This window comes from Myodes glareolus, chromosome 23, assembly GCF_982192425.1.
Source record: "Myodes glareolus chromosome 23, mMyoGla1.1, whole genome shotgun sequence".
Classification (NCBI taxonomy): domain Eukaryota; kingdom Metazoa; phylum Chordata; class Mammalia; order Rodentia; family Cricetidae; genus Myodes; species Myodes glareolus.
In genome coordinates, this window is record NC_142048.1 from 58,089,518 (window position 1) to 58,101,798 (window position 12,281).

At 47.4% G+C, this 12,281-nt stretch overlaps 1 protein-coding gene across 2 annotated transcripts in view; it reads right to left on the reverse strand.

Moving 5' to 3' along the window:
* Myo16 (myosin XVI) overlaps window positions 1–12,281 on the reverse strand; it is a 473,090-nt gene that overhangs the window by 75,540 nt on the left and 385,269 nt on the right. For both annotated transcript variants that reach the window (XM_087900756.1, XM_087900755.1), the window contains exon 29: window positions 3,722–3,818. In XM_087900756.1, the coding sequence (XP_087756882.1) occupies window positions 3,722–3,818 (97 nt within the window). The remainder of the gene's footprint in view (window positions 1–3,721; window positions 3,819–12,281) is intronic.

Genomic DNA, 12,281 nt, shown 5'->3' on the forward strand with positions numbered 1-12,281 from the left:
TCACAGAGTCCACGGTTGCAGAAGACTACCATTCTCAACAAAGGACCACAACCAAATAAGCCTGCTTGGAAATGGGCAATGAGATTTATTTGCCCACGGTTTCAAAGCCCGCCTCTGTCCACTGGGTCACTGACTGCTTTATGTAGTTTGCATTTTGATTTTACTTTCCTCCAAATTTAAATGTAAAATTTTCTTTTCTCCAAGTATTTACTAACAATCACAAAAAAATGAAATAAGAAATGGAAATGTCTCCAACTTACACAAGTTTTGAGAGAATATGGATTCTAAGAGATGAAAAAGTAAAAATCAGTAATGAATGCTCACTTCCAAAAGCCCGTGGTTTCTAAAGGGTTTTTTTTTTTTTGTATCCATTATTTCACTTATTTAAAATGAAATCGTGGTTTTTCTCTCAATGCTATTTTCAAGGCTTCTCTCCGCTGTTATCTTCAGAAAAGTGAGCCAGCAAAGTCGCCCCGCCCTCTGCCCCGGGTTGGTTAGGGTAGCAACTTAGTCCGTGAGGCTAACTAGGAGAGAAACTTCAAGTGGGCGTCATGCGGAAGAGGGGCACAGATTTCTCTAATTATATTTAAGGACATTTCCCAGGAGCGCCCGGGTGCCCTGCTCTGTTCACACGTAGCACTGTGTTAAATAGGGTTCTTCCTGACCCAGATTCCACTGTGGCTGGGAGCCAAGATTGGATCCAGTCAGTGTGGGGTGTTGCTGAGGCTGCGTTTCCAACCAGCCTCCAGGTGAGGCATGGGTACAAGGGTGTCCTGGAGCGGGACAGGTGGAGGTTCCAAATACCCCCGCCAGTCTCTCCCACGCACGGATGGAGTCACAGGGGCCCACTTCTCATGGTCAGGGAGAAGGGGACAGCCTCTTCAGAGAAGGCTATTACTGCCTAGGCTGGAAAAGGTATCATCAGGAGACTAGCCTGAGAGCTCGCTACAGGGCTGCTGGGATTGCGTGAACAGCGCAGCAGGCTGTAGGGCCCTGGAACCACAGCTGTGACCATGGGACATGCCATACCGACGGAGGTGTCTGCCAGTCTTTCTCTGGGGCAGGGAAGTGTTTAAGGAAGAGATGTCTGCTGAGAGAAGGTGACAGAGTCTGAGAATCAGGGGCAAGGGACTGACCATGGAACCACTGCCAGTGAGTGCGGGGGGGGGGGGGGACACCTTAGAGACGCTACTGGCTGTGTGGATAGAGCCCTGTGAATCAGTCAGGGAGACCAGAGCAGGGTCACCATATGCCACTGCAGCCATGGCTGCCCCTTCCTCCTCCCCCCTCACACCGTGACCCTACATTACACTTAGGTACCTGAGATACAGAGACCAGGACCATAGTCTCTCTGTCGTGGGCTTTTCTGTAAGGGGCCGGCCTGAAGTGGCCAATACAGATGTTTGACTTGATGCTCTGGTGTGGAACAAGGTTCTGAACTTTGGCCAAGATCTAAACTGAAAGTGTTAAATTCTGCAAATAGTAGGACTTTTTAGCATCAGAGACTGAGGGGACCCACTAGTGACGTCTCACAAGGCCACAGCAAAAGAAGACTCACACAGGAAAAAGAGAACACAATGGGGGGAACTTGTCATTTTTCTAGCACATTTCTCATTGGAAAAACTGGGAAATACATACCAGACCTGAGCTCATGGAAATACACACCAGACCTGTGCTCATAGAAACACACCAGACCTGTGCTCATGGAAACACACCAGACCTGTGCTCATAGAAACACACACCAGATGTGTGCTCATAGAAACACACACCAGACGTGTGCTCATAGAAACACACACCAGACGTGTGCTCATGGAAATACACACCAGACGTGTGCTCATGGAAATACACACCAGACGTGTGCTCATGGAAATACACACCAGACGTGTGCTCATGGAAACACACCAGACCTGTGCTCATGGAAACACACCAGACCTGTGCTCATGGAAATACACACCAGACCTGTGCTCATGGAAACACACCAGATGCGTGCTCATAGAAACACACACCAGACGCGTGCTCATGGAAACACACCAGACCTGTGCTCATGGAAACACACCAGATCTGTGCTCATGGAAACACACCAGATGTGTGCTCATGGAAATACACACCAGACGTGTGCTCATAAAAACACACACCAGACGTGTGCTCATGGAAACACACCAGACCTGTGCTCATGGAAACACACTAGACCTGTGCTCATACTATCTGGAATTTGGCATATGAATTAATTTCCTTCTTGTACTTTTCCACAATTAAACAACTTGTAAAACACTGTTTAGAGGGCCTGAAACAACAGCTCAGTGGGTAAAGTGGTCAACAGCAAGGCATGCGGACCTAAGTTTAAACAGCAAACATTCATGTGGACAAGCAGGCTTTAGGAGCACACATCTGTGACCCAGTACTGGAGGTCAGAGGGCGGGGGCTGGAAGAGCAGAGGGGTGGATCCTGGGGGATCCTGTTCAGCCATCTTAGCTAACTGGATGAGTTCCCGGTGCAGTGAGAGAGTGTGCCTCAAAAACCAAGGTGGAGAGCAAAAACAGGAGCTACCCAACATTGACCTCTGACCTCCATGCCTGCACAAGAGAGACACAACATACACACACAACACTCCACGCACAAATACACATATACCTCACACACGCCTCACTCACACACACTCACTCACACACACACACCTCACTCACACATACACACACAACACTCCACGCACACATACACACATACCACACACACATACACCTCATACACACATACCTCACACCCATACACACCTCACTCACAACACACACACTTCACACACACATACCTCTCTCTCTCACACACACACACCTCACACCCACACACACCTCACTCACAACACACACACTTCACACACACATACCTCTCTCTCTCTCTCTCTCTCACACACACACACACACACCTCACACACACACCTCACTCACATACACACAGCACATGCACATACACAGGCACACCCGCATGTACTCCCAGCCACCATTTTTTTTAAGGTACTGATTATATCCATTTCATGTGAGGAATGGCTGTTTTGTAAGAATGCTCATTTTTAGTAGTCATTTAGATTTGGATAGAAAACAAATTCAAAGTGAAATCTCTCTCAAAATTATAATGAAATGGATGCCAACAGCCATAAAAGAAATCACACCAAATATTATCACCACTCCCTGGAGGAAAATAGAGTCAAGGGTTTTCCCAGTTCTAAGAGAGTTACAAACAATACTGTTTGGGCAATTAGCTGGTTCTGGTTCTCGAGACCCAGCATGGCTGAGACCAACACTGGGGGCCACAGAGAGAAGTGCCAGGTGGGCTTTTCCCACTGTTGATTTTCACGCACAATCTCAGTGTCCTGTGCTTCCTAAAGAGACCAATATAGCTGGCAACGTGTAAGGTATAGGATGCAGAAATGGTAAGATATGTGTATCCTCCCCCATCCCAAATTGTGACTGAATTGAGAACTTACACAGTTTCCTATAAAAGTATGAAAATAACCAATCAAACACGAAAGGTCTATAAACACGGTTGCAGGGACTGGTACAGACCAAGCAAAGTGTCATCAGCACCACCTGATTCAGTCGTCTGGATGGAGCTTCATCGGGTGGGCTGGGAGGCCCACTCTGATGCTGACCCTGTGACACTGAATCTCAGAGGTGCACTGAATGGTTGGACTCACATCTTAAGGATCTGAGTGCCTGGGTCCGCTTACCTTTCTGGCAAGTTACGATCTTCCTCTGCAGCTGGAGCCACAGGTCGCTGAGCTGGTCCGCATGCCAGTATTTCAGGAATACTTTGTGGGCTCCCATCTGCAACATCAACAGCGGGGCCACGTGTCACAGCAAGCAGACACCAGAGAGACGGGAGGGAAATGGTCAGGCAGGAGAATATTTTAGGGCTGAAAGCTGGAAACTACAAATAACAGAATTAACCAAAGTATTTGTTTCTTATTTTATTTCATAAAAATTTAAAGCAACCTGTGCTAGAATATACTTCGGCTGTGTGTGTATCATCAACAGTTGGTGCGTGAAAACACCTCTAGACCGCTGACTTGGAGGTCTCACGATGGAGTTGGTCTTGACTCTGTGTAAAGAGAGTGTGGCCCCCATGGTGTCCACCATGCCAGGGTCCCTCATCTCTCAGAGGTGGTGCTCATCTCATAGTCTTCGTACCCACAGCTGGGAAGAAGAACCTGAGGCAGCACACAAGAACCCAGTCCCTCTAGGAGGCCAAGACCAAACAAACATGGTGTCTTTGTTGCCTCGCCTCAGCCCCTTCCCCCACTGCACCGTGGATTACTATGCACGAAGCATTTATGTTTCTGTCGTTATTGTGGTAGTTTGAATGTAATTGCCCCCATAAGATCATAGGGAACGGCACTATTGGAAGGTGTGGCTTTGTTGGGATAGGCATGGTCTTTTTGGAGGAAGTGTGGGGCGGGCTTTGATGTCTAAGAACCCAGTGACTCAGATCACCTCCTGTTGCCTTCGAATCAAGATGTAGAATTCTCAGCTCCTTCTCCAGCACCATGTCTGCCTGCACACTGTCAAACTCTCTGCTGCTCTGCTCTCCGCCATGATGATGATGGACTAAACCTCTGAGACGGTAAGCCACTACCTCAGTTAAATGTTCTCTTTTATAAGAGTTGCCATGGTTACTGTGTCTCTTCACAGGGATAGAAACCCTAACTAAGACAGTTGCTGAACTTCAACGCAATAGAAAAATTCCATAACGGTACCACTGAGCACCCATTTTACAGATGTGTCCACAAACAGCAGCTGTGCCGTGGATATGACTATACACAGTTTTGTTTTATAATGGGATTCCGGCAGGACATCAGATTGACTTCTATGGAAAGAGTCATCTATCTGACCTTACCCAGCTGCACCACTGGCGCAGACAGGCACATGTACCGCTGCTGCTAAAACAGCTACTCGAGAACGTCTTAAAGCCAGGATGGCAAGCTACGGCCGCGTGATTTTAAAGTGGTGTTGATGTGTGTTGCACTTCTTGTCTAAGAACCTACAGAGTGGAGGGATGTGTGAGGGGAGCTGCTCACAATGCAAGCGTTCAGAGGCATCTCGGAAGCAGGTCAGAGATGCTGCTGCAGCTGTATCCTAGCAGGAAGTGTAGCAGAAGCTTGGGGTACCTTTCTGCTATGTAGAAATCAAACACCGCTCCCGCAATTTTTGCAGTCCTGAGCCTGGCACTTGAGACAGCCGTCGTTAACATAAGGAGGCTAACACGTGTGTTCCCAAGCATGAGTAGGGGACATAAAAGTGACAGCAGCCCTCAGTCTACACCGTACATCACGGTGACACTAGAGGCTGGCACGTGTCCCCACACCATTAGGCATTGGAAGGGTTTATAGGTCCCCTTGTCTTCAGAATGTTGGGCCCTTTCCCTGAGCAAATGCTTAACACATCTGGTGGACTCCAGCTTCCCACTGAAGTCTTCCCTAACTGTGGCCCATTGTCTGGCTGGATGGCAGTTTGTACAGTGTGTGACCTTGAGCTTGCATTCCCCACAGCTGGGGTGATCAGACAGTTTAGTGGACAGAGCTCTACACCCCCTTCCTAACAGCTCTTGGGTTGAGCAGCCATGTATCTTATTTGGTTTTCTCAGTCGTTTGGAATCTGAGACGGTCACACGGGAAGGCTGCTTCTGAACACTGCCCATTTTTCCGCCTTGTTATATTGCAATTCTCTTTCCCGCACCATGTTCCATAATTCACAGTCTCTTTATTCCTTTAACTGCCGATTTACTTTGGTGGTGGGCGAGAAGAGCAAACCCTTGGCCGGGTCTCTGAGCTCTGTGGAAGAAATCTGTGAGATGGGCACGGGAAGGAGGAGGCTACTTGTCTCTGCATCGCAGTCTGTGGGACTCAACTCACCATGGGAAACTGAACCCCAAACAAGACAGAAAGCCCTCCCTTAAACAATACACAATGGAAGGAGTTTGAAATCCCAGAGGGACCTGGTGCATGGAAGCAGAACACAGGGAGAAGATGAGGGAAGAAAGGGCAGGGGCGGTTCTAGCTCCACGGCCTTGCCTACTCAGGAGCTTGGGCAGGAGAAGGCGGCGATGCATCTCCTCCTTCGAGTGACATTTCCGGAAGCTGGTCAAAACTCCAGCGTAGCTTCATCTGGGACACTGTGCTGGGCTTGGGGAAACAGGGATGGCGATCCTTGTCCTTGTGTGGCTGATTGTTTACTAGGGGATGTTAGCAGGGAGACAACTCTGCTAACACGGCTTCTACCCAACGACTGTATTAGACAGAAGGGACACAGAGATCCAGAGGTGTGGTCAGGATATGTTCAGGGAGGATTCCCAGCTTCTCTTCCCAGGTCATCTTGAAGCAGAGGGGTGGAGGTGGGGAGAGATGACCTGAAAGGTCCTTGGTGGTACAGCTGTGTGACAGAGAGGAGGAGTACCCTCATGGAGGTGGTACCACACCACAAAGAAGGGCATCTGAGCAAAAACCTGGATGTGTGTGTATGAATGTGAGTATGTGTTTGTATAAATTTCACAAAATAATTTTGGAACTTTGAGTTGAATTTTATGAAGGTCATTAAAAAGAAGTCTAGATACTGGATTGTCCCGATGAGCTTTGGGAGTATGTAGGTAAGGAAGCGATGTGAATCCACGGACCATTTGGGCTTAGAAAGATTCTGCATTTGCTGCTGGTCTGTTGGCCAACTCTCCGCCACCTATCACAATTGATGTCAGTACTCATTCCCACAGTCAGATTAAAAATTGCTTCCCCACTTCCAAGGGGCTTTGGTGTCTTTCATTTCAATCCTCAGGGACCCAATCACCAATCCTTCATTCTCTTATTAATGGACACTAGGGCTACATCTCTTGAAGGACAGAGATTCACATTCTCGAAGTATGAAGCATTAGGGATGTGAATAAGGACCAACTCAGAGGAGACAGAGAAGAAAACAGATGAAGAATGGTCAAGATTTTGTATAAGGTCAGTCATAAAGGTGATAGCGAATACCTAGTACCCTCTGGGCTGTGAACTCAACTCAGAGAAACCGAGAACTTAATTCAGGCCCTAAAATTTTTCAGCAAGCCTGCTTAAATGATGGAGTCCAGTAGGTGATGGGATGAAAAACAGAGGGAGTAGAGAAAGACAATATCCAGACTGGATATGTTTCATGGTGGTGCAGCCACAGGGTGGGGAGAGCAGATTGGATATGGTTCACAGTGATGCAGCCATAGGGTGGGAAGAGCTGACTGGACATGGCCCACAGTGGTGCAGCCATAGGACGGAGAGCAAGTACTCACCTGATCTATTCTCCACCCTGAAGAAAAAGGCAGCAAGACCTCACACTAGGGGATTTTCAAGGAGCAGCTTTGAGATCAGATAGAGCTATGGATACAGCGGTACAGAAGTGGTGGTCCTCACACTAACTCTGGAGCTTTAGTGATACTGAGATGCGTAGAGTAGAGATGAGGACTGTAAGGGCCCAGGGACGATCTGGATGCCAAGTGAGGCTGGATGTGGAAAAACAGAGTTCTTGCTGGGGCCTTGGGCTGGGCTGGTGACAAGGAGGGATCAGCAGGGACTCTGATGCTCGGCTGTGAGGAGGGAAGGGAGAAGGCTGGGTAGACAGACACTTGTAGCGATGGGGTTAGAAATGTCACTACGCCTCCAGAGTTCCTGGTCAGCATTCGGTAGCGATTTGCCTCTACAAACCTCTGCGGGTGGGTGGGACCGTGACCTCTGAATGTGAAAGGGCTCCCAGAGTTCTCAGCCACTGGGAAGAGGATAGAAGCATGAACCCACATACAGAGACGGCCGTGGGAACTCCTCACACATAAAGAGCCCGTGATGAGGATCAGATCTTTGTGAAATAACCAAATTCTTCCTTTCAGTCTACTAGACAGCTTTGAAAAGTCCCTCAATCAAATACTGGGACATGGCCTATAGATTTCCAGCAGACAGAGGACTTTGCGATACCCTGCTAACTACCGGGCAAAGTCTACAGCTACCCAAAGGTGGTGGACCTGCCATTGTTTTGTGCTATATAATTCATTTTGGAATTAAAGCTATTGGGAAATGTTCTTTGGAAGTTTTAGTATTTGCATGATTTTGATGGCCTCTTTGAGTTTTCATTAAAAAAAAAAATCAATGTGTAAAATCGTCCACCCCCAAGGGATACAACACTCTGGGTATGCCACAGGGTGTTACGGCATGAACACACACAGTGCAATATTTTAACCAGGGCAAACATTCTTATTTTCCCAAATGTTTATCAGTTCTTTGTAGTGAGCATTCTCAAATCCTTTCTTCTGATCCAGCAAAATCACTGTGTGAGTCACTCTGCCGTGTGACAGAGAACCACTCTCATTTCTCCTATTCGTTTACTCTGTCTTCAGAAGATGCTACATTTGCACCAAGACAATTGCAAACAAATGGAGTTAGCAGGTTGTTGACATTTTAGAGTTCTTCCCGAAACACTGCTGAGAACTTTGCCTCTTGCTCTCTGGGATGCCAGGGATTAACAAGAACAACCTAAGGGCTCCCATCAGGGAAACTTAGACAAGGTACCTTGAGTCTGAAAAGCCAGGAATGTCCACGGCCAGTACTAGTTAACGCCACTGACTGGGAACACTCTGGCCCAGACTGCCAGTGCCGGCCTAGCAAATGGCTGCAGAGGTGTGCCAGTGTGTGGTACTGAATTCCAGGACTCCGCTCACTGCTGTGGGTGGTCTGGTCCCATTCTCCTCTGCATTGCTGTTTCTCACTAAGTAGACACAAGGAGAGCTCAGGGGCTCTTTTGTGCGCTCCTAGAGGCACGGCGCTAATATCCGGGACTGAAATACTCATGTCACACTGACCCTGTCAGAGCGAGCCATCTGTGGATCACACCATCAGGATGCTCCTCCGGAAAAAACATTAGGATAATTTTGCTTTGAAGTGACAGATTTTAAAGAACTGAGCGAGATTGCTACTGATGACTTCCAAAGCTCCGATTATTGTTCCAGTTCTTGAGGACTCTTTCAGAAATGTGGGCTGTGGAGGCAGACACACGCAGGAACAGCAGTTGGTAGGGTGTAGGTGGCACGGGAGCTGGATTAATACGGAGGTAACAAGGAACCCTGTGACTCGCTCCTTGTTCCTTGAGGGCAATTTTTAGGAGCACTGTGTGCTTCTGGCAGTACCTTTGAAATAGATCTCATGAAGGAAAAGTACGTAACGATTATCCTTGGATAATTCATACGACTCACACGTTTCTCTGCCACAGTGAAATGAAGGAAAACACACATGGAACTAATCTTACAGTAGAGAATGCCATAGCACCCCTGTATATGCACAAATCCCCATAAACCTGAATGAGACAAACCCATTGTCTGAATCCTAAGTGCGGGCTAATTTAATCCACTTATGTCCTGTGTCCAATAGTACAGAGAGTAATAGTATAGAGTCTCTCCTATGGGTAAGCTAAAGAAGAGTGCTAGGATCCATGTCTCTACTTGAGCAAGAAAAGGAGCGTGTCAGCTAAAGAATGCGTGAAGGGGTCTCAATAGTACAGAGAGTAATAATATAGAGTCTCTCCTATGGGTAGGCTAAACAAGAGTGCTAGGATCTGTGTCTCTACTTGAGCAAGAAAAGGAGCGTGTCAGCTAAAGGATGCATGAGGGGTCTGGTTACACAGAGGTGATATGGAAAAATTGTTTGGAAACGACACTATGAAGGAAATGTGCTTCCACAGGGGATTAATTGAGCCACCGTCCACACAGCAAAAGAGGGGCTGCCGTGAACCATGTGGGTTCAGTCTGTAGATCTTGCCTAGCTGAACCTCTGCTTCCCATGGAGACGAAAAGATGGACAACGGGCAGAGGCAGTGGCTTTCTGGGCTCCACAGTAAAACCTCCAGATCCTCTTTACACTGCGCGACTGTCTGAAGTTGTAGCACGCTTATGCATCCCTTGAGCTTGAAATGTGGGTCCTAGTTCCACAGGGTAGGGTAGGGCCTGAGATTTCATGTCTCTATCAGCTGGAGCTGCCATGATATTGGTCTGTTGGCGGCATGCTACATGCTATGTTGTCAGATGCTAGTCACTCCTGAAGCTTCCCTTCTGCCACGGGCTCTGCGGCCCCACCTTCTGTCAGTCACCTCCATTTTGGAGATGACCACAGGCTCCCCCTGATATCCTGCACCCCAGCGTTCTCCAGGCCAGTCCTCACATGTCTACATTCCTCGATGCGTTCCTTACCCCAAAGTGTCCACCACAGCTGACGCACACATCCGCAGGCTGTTGCAGAGACTGACTCCAGGCCTAGGGGACCCATTGTCCAACCGCACACTGAATTCCTTGTTTCTAGACAGGACTCTCCTACACTTTGCTGTTCTACCCATGAGCTCCTCGCCTGTGCTGGCTGGCACCTTAGTGAGAGCAAGGGCCTTGTTACAGGATGTCCTGAAGTACCTCAATCCCAAGATCTGTAGGAACGTCAGTTCCTCCCACACAGTTTCCACCCCTCCACACACACTGTTTCTTTTCTGGAATAGCAGAAGTGCATCGTCAACAATGTATCTCTGAAGACAGAAGCACAAGGTGTATCCAAGCTTGTCCACAGCTTTCCTTTAGGTCTCATCTAATGGATAATAGTCAAGAATGCTCAATTACCTACAAGAAGTAATTCATCTAAAATAAATCCTAACTATTTGAAATATGTTTAAACAATGTATTTTATAAAATGTGTGTAATAAGGTTCAAAAACAAAGACAAGGCACCCCCCACTCCCAGGGCTGCTTTTTCTAGACTGAGATGATTGAGACCAGTTCTCCCCCTGATTCCATCTTGATTCCCTGCCTGCTCTTGGAGTCATCTTGAATACCACCTTAGCTGTACTCATCTTGTAGAAACTTGGGTTGTTCCCTGTAGGCTGTGAGTCAGCATGCAAACTCTTGGATTCTGCCTTCAGAGCACTCTATAGCATGACTAGTGATCTCTGAGAGTGAGCCCTTTCTCCTCCCATGAAGGAAAGGCTGCATACTGTCATGGCAGCCTCCCATGCACTCTTCTGAAGCGGAAAACTGATACGAAGAATCCTCACACACCACAGGGGTGGATGCTTGGACACACAACCCTTACTGAACGATCCACTGGCGTTAGCGCTGTGTTCAGTCATGTCTTTTTCTCCCTATCTGTAATTACTGGACTGTGTTATTGGTATAGATTATGTTTTAATGAGAAATAACTTACTGGAGATGAGTTTCTTAGTTTCAAACAAAACACTTGATTTTCATTGTGACTGATCAGAATCCACCTTTAAGGGTTTCTAATTTTCCTTCATCTAAAACCACGCTATTTTAGTAACTACGTGGCACTATAAAAATACAGTTGCCTTAAAAATAATTATCTTCTCTCACTAGGATAAGGATAAGATTCCAGAAAGTGTCCTGGTAGCTTCTGAAGTCCCCTAGTAATACCAGTTCGCTCCTGGATTAACCATATTGCTCCTCTGTGCTGGTGCGAACAATCTGAGCTCTCTTCCCTGTGTTCCAATGTCTGCGGAGGCCCCCACCTGAGCATGTTTTTCTCCCTGTGGATCTGAGAATGTCAACGTGCTCCTGTAAAATGCTGCTCTATTTTTACTATGCAAAGCAGCTTCTGTGCCTACCAGGTCAGTTCAGCTCCTCTCACCAGAACCCTCCAAAGCCACAGAGTCCATCGCCGCCGTGTTGCCAACCCTCCTGGCGCTCTCCAAACCCCACAATTTTCTGTTACCCTGAACGGTTCCCTGCCCCCATGGCAGCCTTGCTGGCTCTTGTTTCCTCCTAGCACGAAGGTATTTTGATTGCACCTTTTCCCCAGCTGTCCTACACAGTGCCTTCCACCATTCTCCACCTGCACACCCTACACGCACACAGGCATGCATGCACCTCTCGTGATTGGTTCTGGGACCACTCAGCAAGTAGAATGTGGTCCATAATTTCCCCATGCTTGGATAAGTGACAACTGTTCTCACCCCTTCTCTCCGGGGTGAATTCGCACATTTTTCTTCCTTGATACTTTGCTTGGCTTCCTTGAAGGACAGCCATTATTTTGACAATTCATATAAACATAAATATATATTAATAAATTGCACTCTAAAAAGCACAACATGTTTTATCTTCATGGTCGCTGGGAAAAATCTCCTAAACAGAAATGTTTTTATGTACAGTCTGGTTCTGAATGTACTTTTAAGCATGCTCAAGGGTAAATTTATACAAAACGCAAGTTCTCTTTGTTATAAATAGACTGCTCTGGAA